This window comes from Somniosus microcephalus, chromosome 2, assembly GCF_052327205.1.
Source record: "Somniosus microcephalus isolate GS21.2 chromosome 2, FLI_Smic_1.0, whole genome shotgun sequence".
In the NCBI taxonomy this organism is placed as follows: Eukaryota; Metazoa; Chordata; class Chondrichthyes; order Squaliformes; family Somniosidae; genus Somniosus; species Somniosus microcephalus.
The window spans coordinates 140,285,439-140,306,383 of NC_140988.1; the positions used below are offsets into that span (position 1 = coordinate 140,285,439).

Consider the following 20,945-nt stretch of genomic DNA (forward strand, 5'->3'; position numbering starts at 1 on the left):
ATTCAATGGCTCTCTGAAAGGATAATCCTTGTATTTATGTTGTGAAGGTGCTGACAAATGTGACCAATCTTCCCTGGTGTCAAGTCATTATTTATTTTTGTAAACACATATAATTGCTCTTGTGTGGCAAGAGACCATTCCTGATGCCCGGTCTGATGTAGTCTGATGCACATGGTTACTGTGGTGGATTGGAAGGTTTTAGGTGGTATTAATGTACTGCACTCAACTATTGTTGGTTCCACAGTTATGGAATAACAGTACGAACGTATCACCACCCAATGTGATGCCCAGATTATTCTATGGCTGTTATTATAGCCATAAAATACTATCGTACAAATGCTTAACGTGTTTGTTTGAAATTCCTCTGTCCACTCTTAACGGAGTTGTTAACCTGTATTTTTAAACTGTTTAATGCTTCTGTTAATATAATGGCAAGAGGAATTTCAGATGAAATGCAATAAATGTTGTTTGTATGATAGTATCTGTAATTGTGAGGCCATTGTTTCCACTTTCACTGGTATGAAATATTTCTTTAGGAAATTGTAAAAAACAAGTAAAATCTTGCTAAAAATAAAAGTTGATGCAGAAATTCTACTGCTGTATTGACTTGCATTGACTTTTATTAAATGCTTTTGTTTGCCTAGCAGATTTTTTATTTGATAAAGATTCGGTTCTATTAAGTTTTTGTATATTTTTCTTTGCTTGTAGTGTTCTACAGTGTACTGAAAATGTTCTTCCCGGGGACACCTCTCGAAGCCATCAGTGTTCTGTCTGCAACATTTCCTTCAGCTCTGAGTCAAGGTTTTGTATTGAACCACAGTTGCCCATTTTGTAACCTGTTTGGCCTCTTCTGCTTTCCATAACAGCTTGTTTTCCAACCTGGGCAGCTTGCATGCGAATTAAACCCCAGATAGGAAAGTAACACTGCCTTGCTTCTTCTCCACCCTGGTTGGGCAAAGCATGATGGAAGCCAGAGGCTCTGCTGTGTGGCATGTATTAACCCGGTCTGCATGCAATAGAAAAATGCTACATTTTTATTACATTGTGGTTCTTACCAAATGTCTACCACAGTTTCGAGCAGCATAAGGAAGCCTGCAAAGGGGATGCCAGGTTTGTTTGCAAGGCTGATAGCTGCGGGAAAAGGTTCAAGAGCAAAGATGCCTTGAAGAAGCACAAGGAGAATGTACACGCAGGTAAGAACACTGATCAAAGGAAATAATTTTCCAAACACTATGCTTTAAGTTGATAGAATGTTGGCAAATTAGTGTATGTACAAAAATGTGTAGCATGATTTGAGATTTTCTGTTATCCTTCTAAGATTAAAATTATTTGATTATGACTTATATTCAAGGATTAAATCTGATAAAATATTCTTTTAGTTGTGATTCAAACTCCTATCCACTGCTGGATGTAGAGAAGTATGTCCTCCAGCCTGGCATGTTTTAGGTTGCATTAAGGCTACTGGTGCTCAGGAATCTGCTCTGTTTATTTTCAGGGAAAATTTCAGAGTGGTGGCAGTGTTAAACAAGTGCATGTGTACAAGATTATGCAAGTGCAGCTGTTTGAAAGTTGCAACTTTATAACAATGGTGTATGCACAATCTTGAATATGTGCTGTTCCTTTCAAGCCATGTTTGTGACTTTTAAGTTTCTAGATGCGGATCTTTGCCAGTGTTTAGGGAATGTCTATACAGGGTTTGTGTTCAATGTTCATGTGTTTATTGGGCTTTGCCACAATTAAATGATTGTTGCTATTATAATGCATTAACTTGCTGCTATTTGAAAATCATAGATACTGGCAGGATTTCAAGAGATGCCAAGTTTGGTTAAGAGCTGGTCTTGCCACATAGGGCAGGAAAAGGCATATGTTCAGCCATGTTTCTAATCAAAGAAGCATTTCAGTGTCTGAATGAATACTGAGTCTCCTTTGTCCACTGCACTGTATAGACAAGTTTTCCACACCTACTTACCACAAGAAGGAAGTTGTAAAACATAAAAAAGTTGAAACTTACAAACAGGAATAAGTTTAAGCTATACCACCACAACCATTTTCCTAATTGCATGTGAAAGGGAAATGAGTAATTCCTTTGTGGGGGGGGGAACTGTTCTTATCTTCAAAGTGTTAAACAACATTCAGCCCGATAACTCTGGAGAGAAGCTCGATAGAGGGGGCAAAAGCCATGCTGTGGTAGGTCTCATCACCCAGAGTGTTGGGCCATGGATAGTGTTTCATACACAAATACTAGTTAATGGCTCCTTCACACTTCCTCATCCCAATCAGTTTCACAGGCAATAACTTGGAAGAAAATCACTTTCCCCTCAGTGGTTCCCCAAATACCAAGTTAGATTTCATGTATTGGTTAAACAGAGAAATAGGAGTCATCTCAAAGTGAAATTATTGTGGGCCGCTTTTCACACGCCACAGTTGACTTTCAGCTTAGCATTTTGATTCCTATTAGATTTGAGCCTGATTGTTTTAAATATGTGAAATGGAACCCTATCCTAAAAGAAATCCTGTCGGATTTGAAAAGTGTCTTGAGGGAATCTGTTAGATGATGGAAGACATAACACAACATTCTTATAAGATTTATACTTATGGAATGTATCCCAAATAAGAATTTCAAAAAGTAATATCTTTTTATGTCTTAGCGTGTCCTATAAGAGTATGAGTAATGGATCCACAGCTACCAAAGTACCAAAAGTAACATAAAACAGGACCTCATTAGAAGTGTGGGCTTCCGTTTGCTTTGGTGAACTTTGTGAAACTGGATCAGGCCAGATTGCTAAGCTGAACAGTATCTTTGTACATTTACAAAGGATGCCAATGCAATAAGTCTGAACCGAAAGAAGATACTGGATGGATGGAAATGGATTACAATGCAACAACCCAGTCAAAGGTTACAGTTGATGTTGTAAACCACAAGAGGGAAGCTTGAATTATTGCCTGTAATCCTTTGCCACCCATCCAGTATTTTTCATATTGTATGAAATTTCTTTTTAATTTCTGCTGTCTGATGATGTAAAATGATCCAGGACCTCGCAGAATATTGGGTTGGTGACACAGAATGATGTAAGACTTTAAACAGGAAGGAAAGTCTATGGGGAGTATATTCTGTCTAAAATATTGCCCCTAGCTTTGTTTGAAAAAAATAGTAGAAATAAATGTTATGTAGAAAATACTGTTGGCATTTTGGGTCTCCCTCCCACCTCAGCATCTCCATGATTTATAGTGCGTTGAGGGAAACGTGTCCCAGTGATAAATGGTACTTTGGACAAGTCTAGTGAGCTAATTCAGATTTGTATGAACCTGGTAAAGCACTTTACTACCTGGCTATTTCTGTGTATGGACAGCTTCTGGAGGTTGGTGGCTCAGGATTAGCTTCCAAGCTAGCCTGAAGTGCCCTTCCCCATTCTTCTTCTTAGGCAGTCCCTCAGAACCGAGGATGACTTGCTTCCACATTAAAAATGAGTTTGCAGGTGACTGATGAGCCCAATGCAGGACCTAAAGACTCTGCCACAGGTGGGGCAGACGGTGGTTGAAGGGGCGGGTGGGTGGGGTGCTTGGGTTGACATGCGCTCCTTGCGCGGCCTACGCTTGGCTTCTGCTTGCTCCCGGCGAAGAAACTCGAGGTATTCGGCGCCTTCCCGGATGCTTCACCTCCACTTTGTACGGACTTGGGCCAGGGATTCCCAGGTGTCGATGGGGATGTTACACTTTTTCAAGGAGGCTTTGAGGGTGAATTACAGTGAATGGAGTCACTCTGTTACACCCTCTCTGAGCATGTCACCAAACAACTGAATACGAAAGGAGACATGGAAATCCTAGATTTTTCTGGGCCAGTCAGTAATGAATTGGTTACAAAGAGGTTTGGGACATCCTGAATGCGTCAAAGGCGTTATATAAATGCAAGTCTTTCTTTAAAATGGCGGGGTGAACTTCTGCCCAACTACTTGATCCTGCCAGCACCCAACTGCATTTTCCTGGGGGCGCCTAATTAAGTATGCAGGGCACGAATCCCGTTAAAAAACTGCTGCAGCTTAAAGGGCCAGAAGGCTGTGCAAGTCTTAACGAGGTAGAGATAGAGCGAGAGCACAGTGAGAGGAGAAGGTGGACCAGGATCAGGGTGTCTGCTAACTTCAAGGCCCCAAGATTCTTGGATGCTTTCGTGATGTTGTCAGAGATGAGGGCAAGGTTATTTAGGTCCCAAAGCAGGAAGCCCCAGAAAAGGGTGCTGCTGGCAGTATGAAGGGAGGTGGCGCAGGCAGTCAGGCCACATCAACCACAACACGAATGGCAATACAGTACCGGAAACATTTTAATGACTTCACCAGATTGGTCAAGGTAGGTGAAGGCACGATTTGCTGCACACATCCTGAAGTAATGCTGGAAGTACAACACAGCATCCATGTCATCACAGTGGAAGTGAAGAAATGAATAAGATAGTTAATATGCATAAGGTACCTCACCAACCCCCCACCTCCCCAACAACCAAACATCCTTCTCCTACTTTTCCACTGTTTCTTATCCCACTCTCTGAAACCAAGGGTGGTGATTTTTGAGTGAAAGTGAAGTGTTTGCACCCGATAGCATGAGCACAGTGGAATGTCTACACACAACTTAGTGAGATTCAATTTGTGTTAGTTTTTGTGAAGGAAAAGGTCACCCACAATCAGCAGCAACACGAGTGAAGGAAGGCCATCCATAAGGTCCTTGGGTAGGAATGAGGAAGAAGCACTACAACTCCTGGACAGACACATTGGCGAGCTGGTTGGTCAAGGAGAAGTTGGAGGAGTGTGTCAGGTTCAGGTTAACCATATGATGGATCACCTGCAGTATTGTGAGTGGTTACAGTCGTCAGACATTCTGAGTATTTGAAAGGTCTTCTAGCATTGCTCAGTGACTTCTCCTGAATCACAAGTGAGAGTGCAGTCTTCTAAAATAAATCACTTTTGTGTCCCACAGATGCTGACCCTTTACAGCGTGTCCATTCCTGCACCTGCTTCTCTGACTTTATCATGGCACATGACACATTCAAGCACCAGCCCAGATACACCCACTGGTGAGACAGATGATATCTTGTAGGGTGAAGCACAGAGCACCAGTGAGCAGAAGGAGTGAGGAGGGGTAGATGAACCAGCTGCCTCTTTCCTGGGGGAGATGGCTTGCAGAAGTGACTGCCCTTGGCTGAGGAGCCCAGGGGTTCAGTATTCCAAAGAAGGGTGATTCATGTGCAGGCAGTGGAAATAGTCTCCTCTCTTGTGTTGCAGATAGTAGATAAGCTGGAGGAGTCCACAAACCACATCTGCAACAACGTGCAGGAGGTATGTCAGAGAATGCACAACACTCTGTTGACTGGCAGTCCATCAGCCTTCTGTGGCACCAGGTGGAGGTTTTAAGAGCAATTGTTGCTTCTGGAATGGTAGCCAAGACTGCTTCCATAAATTTCCTCAAGAGCAGCCTAGCTCAGGGCTTTAAGGACTTATTTGGGATGATTCTATCCGTTGTCATTGCAGACCATTAGCCCAACTGAGCCAGTTGCGCCCAGCATAAGTGATCAAAAGAGGTTACAGATGTCACCATTTATCATTATACTGACAATGTGGCTGCACTAATCCTGTGCCAACACAGAAGGTGAAGCATTGAATGCATAGATGACATGCCACTGGAAGCAGGCCCTGCAAGATCTTCAGCATCACTTAGTAGTACAAAAATTGGCCGTGTGATTGATAGTGAGGAAGAAAGCTGTAGACTGCAGGAAGATATCCATGGACTGGTCAGGTGGGCAGAAAAGTGGCAAACGGAATTCAATCTGGAGAAGTGTGAGGTAATGCATTTGGGGTGGACTAACAATGCAAGGGAATACACAATAAATGGTAGGATACTGAGAAGTGTAGAGGAATATGGGACCTTGGAGTGCATGTCCACAGATCCCTGAAAGTAGCAGGGCAGGTAGATAAGGTGGTTAAGAAGGCATATGGGATACTTTCCTTTATTAGCCAAGACACAGACTATAAGACCAGGGAGGTTATGCTTCAACTGTATAACTTAGGTCACAGCTAGAGTACTGCATGCAGTTCTGGTCACCACATTACAGGAAAGATGTGATTGCACTAGAGAAGGTACAGAGGAGATTTACAAGGATGTTGCCAGGACTGGAGAATTTTAGCTATTAGGAAAGATTGGATAGGCTGGGGTTGTTTTCTTTGGAGCAGAGGAGGCTGAGGGGAGACTTAATTGTTGTATAAAATTATGAGGGGCCTAGATAGAGTAGATAAAAAGGACCTATTTCCCTTAGCAGAGAGGTCAATAACCAGAGGGCATAGATTTAAGGTAATTGGTAGAAGGATTAGAGGGGAGTTGAGGAGACCTTTTTTCACCCAGAGGGTTGTGGGGATCTGGAACTCACTACCTGATGGGTGGTAGAGGCAGAAAACCTCATTGCATTTAGAAAGTACATGGATAGGCTCTTGAAGTGCTGAACCTACAAGGTTATGGACCAAGAGCTGGAAAGTGGGATTAGACTGCATAGCTCTTTTTCGGCCGGCACAGACATGATAGGCTGAATGGCTTTTTTCTGTGCCATAAATTTCTATGATACTATGAAGAATGCCACGTCGGCCCTCGAGGGCTTCACATGTACAAACTCCAGCACGAGCTCAATTTTCACTGACTTCTGCCCTTCATGATCCTTTCCTGCCTCTGGGACACTGTATTATCTACAATCTTATTGTACAGGCAGTGCTTTATGTGGGTGGGCAGTAGGTGGGCACGGTGCAAAGACAGGTATATCGTGAGGACTACAAAGCCATGCACTTCCACCTACAGCTACATATGGGCTAAGTGTATATAGAGCTGGATTATAGCAGGGTCAGTAGAGGAAAACTGGATCGCCCATTTGTTGGGGCAGGGATTGGCGGTAGGCCTCCCCACCCCAGTTCCCTTGCCAGACTGTCTCTATATTGCCTGAATTCAGGCAGATTTCACCAGAAAAACCCAAGCTCAAGTGTCCACTCTCCATTAAGGAACAAATTTAATGATATTTCCTAGTAGGGAAGATTTCTGTTATTCCTACCCTAATTTTTTTTTGAACAGAGGTGAGGAATCAGTTTGAACAGATAGTGTTCGCTGTCCCTTTAAGGTTTTTCTTCCCCTTTAAAAAGCATTGAATTGGTGATGCAACATGATGTTGGGCATCACCGATTGTGGGAATTCTTTTTGGGTGGGGAATTACAAAGGAATTGACCATTCTCTATACAAGACTGTACCATCCGTAGTAGCAATGAGAAATAACAATTTAGTGAGTTTCTAATTTCAGTTGTAATTAAGAAGTTTTACCAATAGTTTGTGTTTGGGAGAGGGAGGGAGGAAGATGAATGTTAAATAATAAAGGGCTCTTTTTTGCTAATACCTTCTGTCATAAATCACAACTTCTACAAGAAGTAACTCAGGAAGTACTACTGAACGGCCAGCTGAGGGCGCCGCCCGAGGAGTATAAATACTTGGACGTGGGCCCACCTTGGCCAGAGACAGTCTGGAAACAGGAAGCTAGTGACTACTAACTAGACCTCCATGTTTTGTTACAAGTCGATTAAAGCCTTGCTTTATGTACAACCAAGTGCGTAGTGAGTCTTTATTACGTCACCTTCCATCTAGTAGAAGCATGCATGAGCTATGGGTGTACTAGATTTCTGTCTAATCTTGGAATTATTCCAGACACTGAACCTTTAGTAAAAATAGAAAGCTGCAGTTGCACAAATGTTCCAGCACAGCTGAGTATGAGTAGGTTCCAACAGCAAGTACAACATGGTCAATTACTTTACCCCCCCATTTTTTGTTCACTTGTTTTGACATTTTATATTGCTTCACTTTGTGTAACCTTGCTTTCTCCGACCAGGAAACAGACTTGGCTAAAAATCTTAAATCGCTGTGTCGCCATCTTCATTGAATTAACTTCTAAAAGACTTTCCAGAGGGGTCTCCTCAGAATATTTAGAAAACAAAGCTATAGGAAATGACTTCAAAATTGGAGCAATCTCAGTCTGAGATGGAAGAAGGCAGATAAAGTTACGTAGAAAGTACTGGTGTAAAAGTACATCTGGGTACAGGGAGGAGTCCTGGGTCCCAAGTGGGAAAGTCAGACTAGTTTGTATTAGACTGGTTCTGAGTGGTCACATTTCTGAAATGAATTTCAGTAAGATTACTGTCCCAATGTGCTCCCACTCTCTTTCTCCCCCCCCCTTTCCGCTCCCTCTCTTTCCCCCAACCCTTTCCATTCACTTTCTCATTTTCACCCCTATTTTTCTTATTAAAAAAGTTGTAAGGTACTTTATCAGCTGATATCTTCAGTAATATTTCTGAATTTTGTACACCTTTTCAAAAAGATTAACGCAAAAGTTCTATGTTATGCCACAAGACTGCACATTCAAGCTCTCAAAACACTCAGTAATTTCAGGATGTAAAAAAAATGTTATTTGGATATATTGGGGGTGAAATTGGTCTTTGCCAGTAGCACAAAATTGGCTCTTATCAAATTGGCAGCCTGTTTTATACCATGTCCGATTTTAATTAGGCAGGCTGCCGATTAGCTATGAGCACATTTTGCGCTACTAGCGTAGACCAATTTCATCCCCATTTAGTGCGATTGTCAGAGCATGCTTAAAACAATACAAAAGTAAAATACTGTGGATGCTGGAAATCTGAAATAAAAACAGCTGATGAAAGGTCATCAACCTGAAATGTTAACTCTGTTTCTCTCTCCTCAGATGCTGCCTGATCTGCTGAGTATTTCCAGCATTTTCTGGTTTTATTTATGCTTATAACATGCTTCAGTAAGAAGGCACATTGTTGTGTGATGTTTTTGGGTCTTTTCCACCCTTTAGTTTCTTTCAGCTTTGTATTTTAGATCACTCTCAGAGGTGAGTCCCAACCCTCTGTGCCCTTGATAGTGTCATCACTATCTTTAACTTCGCTGCACTGTTGGAGCTGTTTGTTATTGGTTGGGCTTATTATCTTCTGCTGGCCTGGAGCGGTTATTCAGCTTGCTTCAGCTAACCATAATGACAGCTCTCCTTTCCATACAATGTTGCTGGTGTTTCTATGGCACTAAAATCCAGCATTTTCACCCATAGAGCCATAGGGCTGGATTTTACTTACCGAGACGAGTTGGGGGTGGGACTGCTGCCTTCCAGGTTCTAGTCCCACCCCCAGCGATGTCTGATGAACAGATGCTATTTTGCCTTGATTGGCCTAGTTAAGCCATCCCTGCGGGCTTGCCGGCCAATTAAGGGAAAGCCAGTGTCAGATGACGTCAGTTGATGATGCTTCATCTGCCGGTTTTTTTAAAGGCATATGAACTACACTTGTTTGACAGATGAATTGTCAGTGTTTGATAGCATTGAGGTGCTATCAAACACTGACAATCACTGTACACAGGTGAGCCCTTGCTCCCAGGCTCTCCAATTACTCTCTCCTTAGGATAGGAGCTGCAGCTGAGATTGCAGAAGTGATCTGTCACTTCTCCCGATGAGATGAGGCTACACAAACACTTCACAGCTTGTTACCTGCAGAAACATTTAACAACATTAAAAATTACTTTCACAACATTTCCTTACCTCTGATACTAACCATTGTCCTATTGCATCTTTCATACCACTTCTGCAGCTGTCATCCAAACACCAACATAACAACAGACCCACAGCATGCCTCACTTACCCTGGCGAGGTTCCCCGACATCAGGAAGCCCGCAGCAGCAGTCAAAAAATTGGCTATATTCCTCTTCCCGCCATTAGGAGTCGGGTCCCTGCGCAAATCGGGGACCCAACTCCCGGGAAGATTGGTTGGAGGCGGGTTGGGAGCGGGTTCGGGACCCGCTCCCATTCTTTTTGACTTTCCCAGCAGTCCCACCTCCAAACACACCTCCTCAGGGCCCATAGAGTCATAACGGCACAGAAGGAGACCATTCGGCCCATCAAGTCTGTGCTGGCTCTCTGTAGAGCAATCCAGTCAGTCCCATTCCCCTGCTCTATCGCTGTAGCCCTGCAATTTTATTTCCCTCAAGTGCGTATCTAGTCTCCCCTTGAAAACATTGAGTGTCTCCGCTTCCACCACTTCCGTCGGCAGCGAGTTCCAGGTCCTCACCACTCACTGCGTAAAAAAGCTTTTCCTCACATCCCCCTATATCTCTTGGCCAAAACCTTAAATCTGTGTCCCCCAGTCCTTGTACCATCAACTAGTGGGAACAGCCTTTCCCCGTCTAGCCTATCCAAACCCGTCATAATCTTGTACACCTCTATCAAATCAACCCTCAACCTCCTTTGCTCTAATGAAAATAAATCCAGCTTCTCCAACCAGTCCTTGTAGCTAAGATCCCCCATCCCCGGAACCATTCTGGTAAATCTCCTCTGCACCCGCTCAAGGGCCTGCACATCCTTCCTAAAGTGTGGTGACCAGAACTGGATGCAGTACTCCAGTTGTGGCTTACCCAGCGCTTTATAAAGGTTGGATGTTACAGGTCATTTTAGCAGATAAAAAATAAGCAGTAACCAAGTAAGTAAAGCACAACTATCAAAAAACGCTTGCACACGATGTTTTCCTTCTTTCATTTTGCCAACAAATGCACAGAAAGGTTGAAATACACATGAATACGCCATGCGAATGAGTATTGAGATCACATGTCCGGTGACTATTATTCAGTTTTATTTACTGATCAAAAATACAATATCCACATCTGGATTCCTAGTTAGCCCCATGTGGCTAGAAGCTAACACATTGGACAACAGTGCGTTAAGCTGTTTTATAAATAATGTACGCAGTTCTTTTCTTTGTTGTAACCTTTTCTAACTGCAGGATCTAACTCGTCTACCTTATCAGTCAAGTTTTCAATCAGCTCAATAAAACTGTACTCAGCTCAACTCTCCTGTGCTAACTCAGTCTATTGAACAGTTACAGCCACTTAAATACCCTTTGAAAGGTTGCTGAGGCTTGTTAGATTTTGACAACCAGATTCAAAATTAACTGTCATAGTCATAGCAAAATCAATACACAACATGTGTATATATTTAAAAAATGTAGCTTAGTTCCTTTTTCAAGCCTGTAACCGTGGAAATATACTGACAAACTCATAACATTTGTATGGTTTATAGGCTGGAACAGCGTAGCTGGCTGTTGTGCTCTTTCTGTATTGTGACTGAGCTAAATGGACAGCTAACAAACTAAAACAAGACGGCTGCATAATTTTATCATAGTTTGTTTATTTGAATTGATTAGGGGAAAAATATCAATTTTTGGACCTGTTTAGATTCACGTACTGCCTGTCCCTTTAAATAATAGTTGTGTTCATGCACAGAGAGGCAAGTATCTACCACGTTTTGCACTTTCACCTGTGCAGGTGCTAATGGCTGTTAGGGACTGTGAAAGATGCATACATTTAAGTTATAATAGTTTTTTTCAGTGGTTGTTCATTGATTTAATGGATTGTGTTGATTTTTCTGAGGGAGTTAATGGTGGAGTTTCTGCATCTCTTCTGATTTATTAGTTCAGGTATGCACCTAATCCTTGTTAGTCTAGTGATGGTGTTTGGGAAGCAGGGGGTAGGGGGAGGAAGGACACATCTGGTCTCCAGCAGTTTACTGATGGTTTTTAAAAATCTGATCCCTGCTTTGCCCAGTTGTGATGGTGTGTATGTGATCCCAAGTGGTTGAAGTAACACATGATCTCTAGTAATCTAGTGACGGAAGCTATTTGTATAATTCTTAGGATTTAGTACTCAGATTGCACCTTTGGTGGTCTATTCATTGAGGAGGATATGCATCTGTTCTCTGGTGGTCAGGGTGGTGAGTTGTGGCCGTGGGGGCGGGGGGTGGGCGCTGGTGGCAAGAACTGTTAATCCATCCTGGTCCCTAGTGGCCTTACAATGGCAGTTGGTATCCTAGTCTCTGAAGTGGCTATATACCTGAGTCCCTGCTAGTCTAATGGACAATCTTCCATGTTCAGCAACTGGCCTTATGCAATTTGTAGATCAGAGTTAGATTTGGAGGGTATGATTTGTACAATTTTAATAACTTGAGTCTGAATTATTCAGAATACTCATTCCTAATATTGAATGGAAATGAACAGTAAGCATGTGTAACTGCTTCAGAAAAAAAATAATGAATTAGATCAAGAATGTACAAATCCATTCAATGACCTTACAGAAACAGAGTAATAAGGAGGTATGGAGAAATTAACAAGATAAGGGTTGGAGTTGTGAATGTGAAGATGGAATAAAATTAGTATGTTTCACTGTAACTTCTGTGAGCTGGTTGTGGACTTTTTAAATGTTGCTTTCCATGTTTAGAAACATTGTTCTAAAAATTACAAATAATTTAAAGTGTGCATTTAAATAGTTCATCTTAGCTTTACTCTGGTGTTCCTCATTGCCTGCATAGAGAATTAAATGGCCAACCCCACCCCCCTTTCAAAAAAAGAAAATTAAAAGAAGTGATGCAAAGTGATGATGATTGGTCTGGTCCTGGCTCCACTGACCTAACAAAGATTGAATGTTTTTCATTCCTGTCAAGAGTTCACTGCAAATCCCTAATAAAAATTGTTTGCTCTTTGGTATAGTTTTCTTAATGTTTAACAAGAATCTGAATTTTAAGAAATATCACAGTAGTCAGGAGCATCTTTACATATCAGTTAATGTAAGTAAAAATGGCAAAGCCCAGCGCTTCCAGTAATTGCTGTACATTAGATGTAAAGTAAATAGGGGAGTACGAAACAGATGCTCATTAGTTCTTGAACTGGAAGCAGGTCTTGGTACTTAGCTGCACGTTCCATCACTCCTTGAACCAGCTAAGAACAGGAAGTGAAATACATCTGGTAACTGACCTTTAACCTGCGATGTAATATTTAGGTATAGGTATACCAAGGGTGTCATGATTAATGGCAGTACAGGACAATGTAGATCTAATAGATGATAATATTATTTAAATGAAGAAGATTTTGAAAAATACATTGGATAGTAATCAGCTGCTAATTAAATCACTACATATATCATGAATGACCTTGGAATGGCTCTCTTCGTTTTGATTGGTTGGTTTGTGGCATTTAGTAATTATGTCTGGCAAATGACTTACAGTAGTAGAGCAAGTAAGTATGTGTAAACTGAGAAAAGCAAGCTGCACAGAAGCAGCTTGTTCATTCTGCTCACTGTGTTTCTATCAGGCTATTTATCTTTAGTTGCTAATTTTTCAAATGTTTTTATTATTTAGTTGATGCAGAATTTATATTATATTAAATGTTATGGCTGAGTGATTGAGCTACAGTATCACAAAACCAAATGTGTTTAATTTTAAAGTAGGTGGTTTGCTAACATTATTGTGGGTTATAACGAATTGTAAGCTGCAGTACTATTAAATACTTTGGTGTTTTACTGTTAGCACTGCACTTTGCCTGAAAATTAAATTCTTGTGGAAATTATTAACAAATAAAATACATACTTTGATTTTCTTATGTAATTGAAGTATTTGTTACATCAAGAAAGGCTAAGCTTTCTCAATATCTCAGCTGATTAAATCCATGAGAGCTCCTGCTCATCCAACTTCTGAGCAACAGTATGGACAGCCACTAATCTGAAGCAAACATTTTGCTCTTTCCATCGATCTCTCTTTTTATCTCTTACTCTTCTTTCTGTGCTCCACCTCCCCAGCAGTGCTTCTAATTGTTGATTAGACAAGGTGACTCATGGAGAAACCAGCTGTGTAGACTGCACGTTCCATCACTCCTTGAACCAGCTAAGAACAGGAAGTAGGCAGAAAGGCCTGTTCTGTTCTGTAACAGTCTATGATTCTATGATCTACTCCTTAGAGTTTGAGTAACCAATGTAAACAATTTCATGGCTAGTCATGACTCTACTGAATCCTTTCAGTAGTGAGCACATTTTGCATCTGTTAAAAGCGGCAAGATCTTCTATCATAAGATAGGTTATATATTTGATTTAAAAGTTCACATGGTTTCTATCGTGTGTAATTTCTGATTTTATATGAAGTTACAATTGGCAATGCTGAATTAAGTACACAGTCTAAGAATATTCCTTGCAGTGTTTATATCTGAATAAACTAATGACAATGGTAAACTTCTGTATTGATAATGGTGACATTCCTGAAAGGGTTAACATTTTGCTGCCATTGCAGTGATGATAGGGGTCCTGTCAGTCCTGTTCAGTGGTGGCTTGCGGGAGTTGTGGGGTTGTTTTCAAATAAATCTTTGAGCCATCTTGCTTTGCTGTTCTTTTTTAGAGCAAGCTTTTATGATATGTGGTTGTCTGTAAAGGAACAGCAAACCTTCGTCTTAAATATTGGGCAGTTGTGTTCTTTCAAGTGTAACCAGACTGTGTAGATAATTCTGATTCACTTTGAGGAAAGATAGCAACCCATTCCTCAAGGATGAGGTCTAGGTGTATCTATATTGCATAAAAAGTACAGGAATCCTGTATTCAAGGAGTGCTGCAGGATCATTTATAATAATCTGAAATCTTTGCAATTTAGGATAATTTCAGCTGTCACCATGATGAGATTATTTAGCATGCACAAGTTACACCCTTGTCCCATTCAGTTAAAGGAAAGGTAGTAGACAGTGATGTAAACACTCCTTGTCACAATCTGTCCCGTTGTTTTGAGCATTTTTAAAAATCTGGTTTTCATGAAAAATATGTTTGAATAATGTCTAGTTCTAAAACTGTCAGGTTTGAATATTGTACACTGTAGGGTAAGTATACAGTTTGGAGTATTGCTTCATGTACCTTTTGGGCAGGAGAGACAGGCAGGAACATGGATAGGGTTGAATCCATGAATTGTATATGATCTGTGGAAGGAGCAGGCTCAGTGGGTGAATAGTCCTTTCTCATTCCGTGTTTCCTTGTATTCCAATTTTCTAATATGATGGCATTCTATCACTTTCTGCTGCATTTCTGCTGCTTCCAGGCAGCCGTGTCGTTGATGTGCTTAAAAATGCCATCTTGAAATATATAAAGAAGAGTTTCTGACTCGCACTGGACCAACAGTGGTCTCCAAATTGCTCTTTGTTCTTTTGCAAGGTTTCATGACGCACAATGAAACTGGAGAAGCAATAAATAAAAACAGCCAGCTGCAATGAGTCCATTTAGTTTAATTTTCTTTCTTATCATCAGACATTGCTATGAACACCTAGAAAAGCCTAAAGCTTGATATTTTTTGCTACAACAGATCATACGATCTATGCATTTCTCTGCTCTGATGAAGGGTTAACTCCCCCCTCCCCCCCCCCCCGCAAAATGCCATAACCTGTATTTTCTTATTACACATGCTGACTAGCCTGCTGTGCATTTCAAGTATTTTCTGTTATCATTTTACATTTCCAGCATTTGCAGTTTTTCCTTTCTTGTTTTACTATGCATTTTTTCAGCCGTCTGGTAAAAATATGCTGGATCTGGCATGAGAACCTCAGAAACTCTACACTTTCTAAGAAGGGTAAATCTGTAGACGTCCAGTCTCTATCAAGCAACCTCTGAAAACTATCACCTCAGCCTAAGTGTTTTGGGGCCTTTCTTGTGTTTCCTGATTTAAAATGTGATGGTGTTTCTTTTCTGGCTGCAGGAAACTCTCGGAGGAGACTGATGTGCTCTGTGTGCAATAAGAAATGTTCTTCGGCTGCAACTCTACAGGAGCATCGAAAGGTCAGGCAGACAAGAGACCCCCTTCCAGTCCTCTCTCAGCATGTTGTGTTTGTATTAGGGTGTTAGGTCACTAGTGTGGGCCGTTTACTGGGGCACAGCCGTCGGATACTTCTATTGGCTGAATTAGCCCCACTGAGTTCCAACAATTATAACTAACATAAAGTGTTTGAGAATTGACTAATCGTGTGAGTTAAATTTGTTGATCCTTTCACTGATATCTCAGTATAAGAGTGAAGTAAATGTAAAGATTTATATGCTGCATTTCTTTCTCTATTTCATTCTTGTGTAGTGTACATGATCCCTATGGATCAGCCTACGTGTTGTTAACTGACTGCTTTTAGGTCTAGAAACATTATTAAGCAACAATGAACATACTGCTATACGTCTTTTTCAAACTGATAAGTTGAACTATGATGGGAGTGGGGGGCATTGAAGAGATCGGTAAAGGTCAAAGCCATTGATCTTGCAATCCAGTTTTCATTTGGCAAGAAAAATAGTCTTTCTTTTCGATCATGGTTCAAATATTGTTTATTTCTACATATTATTTTTGTGGTTATTATTATTATTGTGGTCTCCTCTACATTGGGGAGACCAAACGCAGATTGGGTGACCGCTTTGCGGAACACCTCCGTTCAGTCTGTAAGGGTGACCCCGAGCTTCCGGTCGCCTGTCATTTTAATTCACCGCCCCATTCCCACTCAGACCTCACCGTACTCGGACTCTTGCATTGTTCCACAGAAACCCAGCGTAAGCTCGAGGAACAGCACCTCATCTTCCGGCACTTTACAGCCTTCCAGACTCAATATCGAGTTCAACAATTTCAGATCATAACCTCGGCCCCTATTACATTTTTACATATATTTTTTATCCACACCTTTGTTTTGTGCCCTTCCCCCTTTTTTCTCTCCCACATGGCAGCTGTCTCTCATTCTGCCAGCGCATTTCACACGTAATCTACAGCCGTCTTTTGTCTCTTTACTAGTCCTATCACCATCTCGTCTCGTTTTGAATACCTCTTAATGTCTCTTCACTTCTCTTTTGTTCTTTCATCCCCATTTCTCAGCCCCCAAACTGGCCTTTTAATCTGTTACATTTCCTGTGTTTTTTCAGTCCTGATGAAGGGTTTCAACCTGAAACGTTGACTCTATTTCTCTCTCCACGGATGTTGCCTGGCCTGCTGAGTTTTTCCAGCATTTTCTGTTGTTATTTCGGATTTCCAGCATCCGCAGTATTTTGCTATAGTTTATTATTTTTCAGTCTTTGCTAAGTATTGTGCAGACTGAAGACATCTTTAGTAGTTCCCTATCTTGAACTACCCCAACCACAAGGCATACCTACAAAAAATATTTGGTGATATTAGAGTCATAGAGTCATAGAGTTATACAGCACGGTTAGAGGCCCTTCAGCCCATCGTGTCCGCGCCGGCCATCAAGCCCTGTCTGATCTAATCCCATAATCCAGCATTTGGTCCGTAGCCTTGTATGCTATGGCATTTCAAGTGCTCATCCAAATGCTTCTTAAATGTTGTGAGGGTTCCTGCCTCCACAACCCTTTCAGGCAGTGAGTTCCAGACTCCAACCACCCACTGGGTGAAAAAGTTCTTTCTCAAATCCCCTCTAAACCTCCTGCCCTTTACCTTGAATCTATGCCCCCTAGTTATTGACCCCTCTACTAAGGGAAAAAGCTCCTCAGCATCCATCCTATCTATGCCCCTCATAATTTTGTACACCTCAATCATGTCCCCCCTCAGCCTCCTCTGCTCCAAGGAAAACAAACCCAATCTGCCCAGTCTCTCTTCATAGCTGAAGCGCTCCAGCCCCGGTAACATCCTGGTGAACCTCCTCTGCACCCTCTCCAACACGATCACATCCTTCCTGTAGTGTGGCGACCAGAACTGCACACAGTATTCCAGCTGTGGCCTAACCAGTGTTTTATACAGTTCCATCATAACCTCCTTGCTCTTATATTCAATGCCTCGGCTAATGAAGGCAAGTATCCCATATGCCTTTTTTACCACCTTATCCACCTGTTCCGCCGCCTTCAGGGATCTGTGTACTTGCACACCCAGATCCCTCTGCCCCTCCGTCTTGCCTAGGGTCTTACCATTCATTGTGTATTCCCTTGCCTTGTTAGTCCCCCCAAAGTGCATCACCTCGCACTTTTCCGGGTTGAATTCCATTTGCCACTGTTCCGCCCATCTGACCAACCCATCTATATCGTCCTGCAGACTGAGGCTACCCTCCTCGCTATTTACCACCCTACCAATTTTTGTATCATCCGCGAACTTACTGATCATACCTTTTACATTCATATCCAAGTCATTAATGTAGACCACAAACAGCAAGGGACCCAGCACCGATCCCTGTGGTACCCCACTGGCCACAGGCTTCCAGTCACAAAAACAACCTTCGACCATCACCCTCTGCCTTCTGTCACTAAGCCAGTTTTGTATCCAATGTGCCAAGGCACCCTGGATTCCATGGGCTCTTACCTTCTTGACCAGTCTCTTGTGCGGGACTTTATCGAAGGCCTTACTGAAATCCATATATACCACATCCACTGCGTTACCCTCATCCACACACCTAGTCACCCCCTCAAAAAATTCAATCAAATTAGTCAGACATGATCTTCCCTTGACAAAGCCATGTTGACTATCCCTGATTAATCCTTGCCTCTCCAAGTGGAGACAAATTTTGTCCCTCAGAATTTTTTCCAATAATTTTCCTACCACTGATGTTAGGCTCACTGGCCTGTAGTTCCCCGGTTTTTCCCTACTTCCCTTCTTGAATAATGGTACTACATTAGCGGTTCTCCAGTCCTCTGGCACATCCCCTGTGGCCAGAGAGGTCCTGAATATATGTGTTAGAGCCCCCGCAATCTCTTCCTTTGCCTCACACAGCAGCCTGGGATACATTTCATCCGGGCCTGGGGATTTATCCATTTTTAGGCCAGCTAAAACCGCCAATACCTCCTCCCTCTCGATGTGAATATGTTCGAGCATATCACAGTCCCCCCGCCCTATTTCTATGTCTACATCGTCCCTCTCCATAGTGAAAACAGATGCAAAAAATTCATTTAGAACCCCTCCTACATCTTCCGGCTCCACACACAGATTGCCACTTTTGTCCCTAATGGGCCCTATTTTTTCCCTAGTTATCCTCTTACCCTTAATATACTTATAAAACATCTTAGGATTTTCCTTTATTTTGCTCGCCAGTGTTATTTCATGGCCCCTCCTTGATCTCCTAATTTCTTTTTTAAGTATCCCCCTGCACTTTTTGTACTCCTCTAGGGCTTCCTCCGTCTTTAGCCTTTTGTATCTGCCAAAAGCCCTCCTTTTTTTCCTAATCCATTCTCGTATATCCCCTGACATCCAAGGTTCCCTGTGGTTTTTGGAACCACCCTTGACCTTTACGGGAACATGTTGCCATTGTATGATCCCAATCTCCCTTCTGAAAGCCTCCCATTGCTCTGATGCGGATTTTCCTACAAGTAGCTGATCCCAGTCCATTTTGGCCAGATCCTGCCTTATCCTATTAAAATCGGCCTTCCCCCAATTTAGAACCTTTATTTCCGGCCCATCCCTGTCCCTTTCCATGACCACCTTAAATCTCACCATATTATGGTCACTGTCACCAAAGTGCTCACCTACTAGCACTTTTTCCACTTGGCCGGCCACATTCCCTAGAATTAGGTCCAGTACCGCCCCCTCTCTTGTAGGACTTTCTACATGCTGGCTCAAAAAGCTCTCCTGGATGCACTTTAAGAATTCTACACCCTCTGAGCAAAGCAATCTTAATTTAAGATAACCTGATGCATGTTGGCCAATCATATTTCGGTATTTTAAAATTGTATGGTTGAATGATGAAAGTGAACTATTGACCATCTGCAACAGGTAAAACTGAATACTGTGCTCACTGTAATTATAATGCGCTGCTGTAGGTGTTGAAATGGAGATGATAAGCACATTATATCGCATGATATGCCATGTCTGATCATAGAATCTTACAGCAGAGAAGGAGGCCATTCGGCCCATTGTACACCATTTGCAAGGTGTCGCCAGGCCATGGGAAGTCCTGCCTCATCTGAACTTGTCCCAAAGTTGAACACTTCCTGCCCCCAATACCCAAAAAGGTTGTTTGTATGCATTTGCAAGCTCTGATCACTGTGGAGCACCCTAAGTTTTTTCAACCAGCAGCCACGTTGGTATAGGTAAATAAACCAGGTGCATTCCAGTGGCAGGTTAAGAGCCCCTTGCTAAAATTGTTTCACTTTTAGAGCTTAGCTTTACCAATTAGAGACATAATTAAGATTTAGAAACCAACTAGTACAGTCACCATTTCTGCATGGGGTTCCAAGCTGAGTGAGTGTGTGACAGGCAAGGTGTGACACCCTTGACATTAAAAACTCCTATCACAGCACCATTTACTGGCATATTGATACTACATGCAGTAAAATAGGTCTGCATAGGGGCAGGGTGAACATGAAAGTTTAAATGAAACGCTTGGCCTGTGTACCGAATTTAATATAATAAATACAGTAAATGTATCATAAGAATATAAGAACATAAGAAATAGGAACAGGAATAGGCCACTTGGCCCCTCGAGCCTGCTCCGCCATTCAATAAGATCATGGCTGATCTAGGGCTCAAAGCCACTTCCCTGCCTGCTCCCCATAACCCTTCACTCCCTTATCTTGCAAAAATTTGTCTATCTCCACTTTAAATGTATTTAATGATCCAGCCTCCACAGCTCTCTGGGGCAGAGAATTCCACAAATTTACAACCCTCTGAGAGAAGAAGTTCCTCCTCATCTCAGTTCTAACAGGGCGACCCTTTATTCTGAGACTGTGCCCCCGAGTTCTAGGTTTCCCCATGAGGGGAAACATCCTCTCTGTATCTACCCTGTCGAGCCCCCTCATTATCTTATATGTTTCGATAAGATCACCTCTCATTCTTCTGAATTCCAATGAGTCGAGGCCCAGCCTGCTCAACCTTTCCTCATAAGTCAAACCCCTCATCTCTGGAATTAGTCTAGTGAATCGTCTCAGAACTGCCTCCAATGAAAGTATATCTTTCCTTAAATAAGGAGACCAAAACTGTACGCAGTACTCAAGGTGTGGTCTCACCAATACCTTGTACAGTTGTAGCAGGACGTCCCTGCTTTTATACTCCAACCCCCTTGAAATAAAGACCAACATTCCATTTGCCTTTTTGATTACTTGCTGCACCTGCATGCTAACTTTTTGTGTTTCAT

At 42.1% G+C, this 20,945-nt stretch overlaps 1 protein-coding gene across 7 annotated transcripts in view; it reads left to right on the top strand.

Annotated features, from left to right (window-relative positions):
* prdm5 (PR domain containing 5) overlaps positions 1-20,945 on the top strand; it is a 473,803-nt gene that overhangs the window by 117,887 nt on the left and 334,971 nt on the right. For all 7 annotated transcript variants that reach the window (XM_085963116.1, XM_085963128.1, XM_085963123.1 and 4 more), the window contains exons 6-8: positions 709-801; positions 1,072-1,193; positions 15,611-15,690. In XM_085963116.1, coding sequence (XP_085819242.1) covers positions 709-801; positions 1,072-1,193; positions 15,611-15,690 — 295 coding nt within the window. The remainder of the gene's footprint in view (positions 1-708; positions 802-1,071; positions 1,194-15,610; positions 15,691-20,945) is intronic.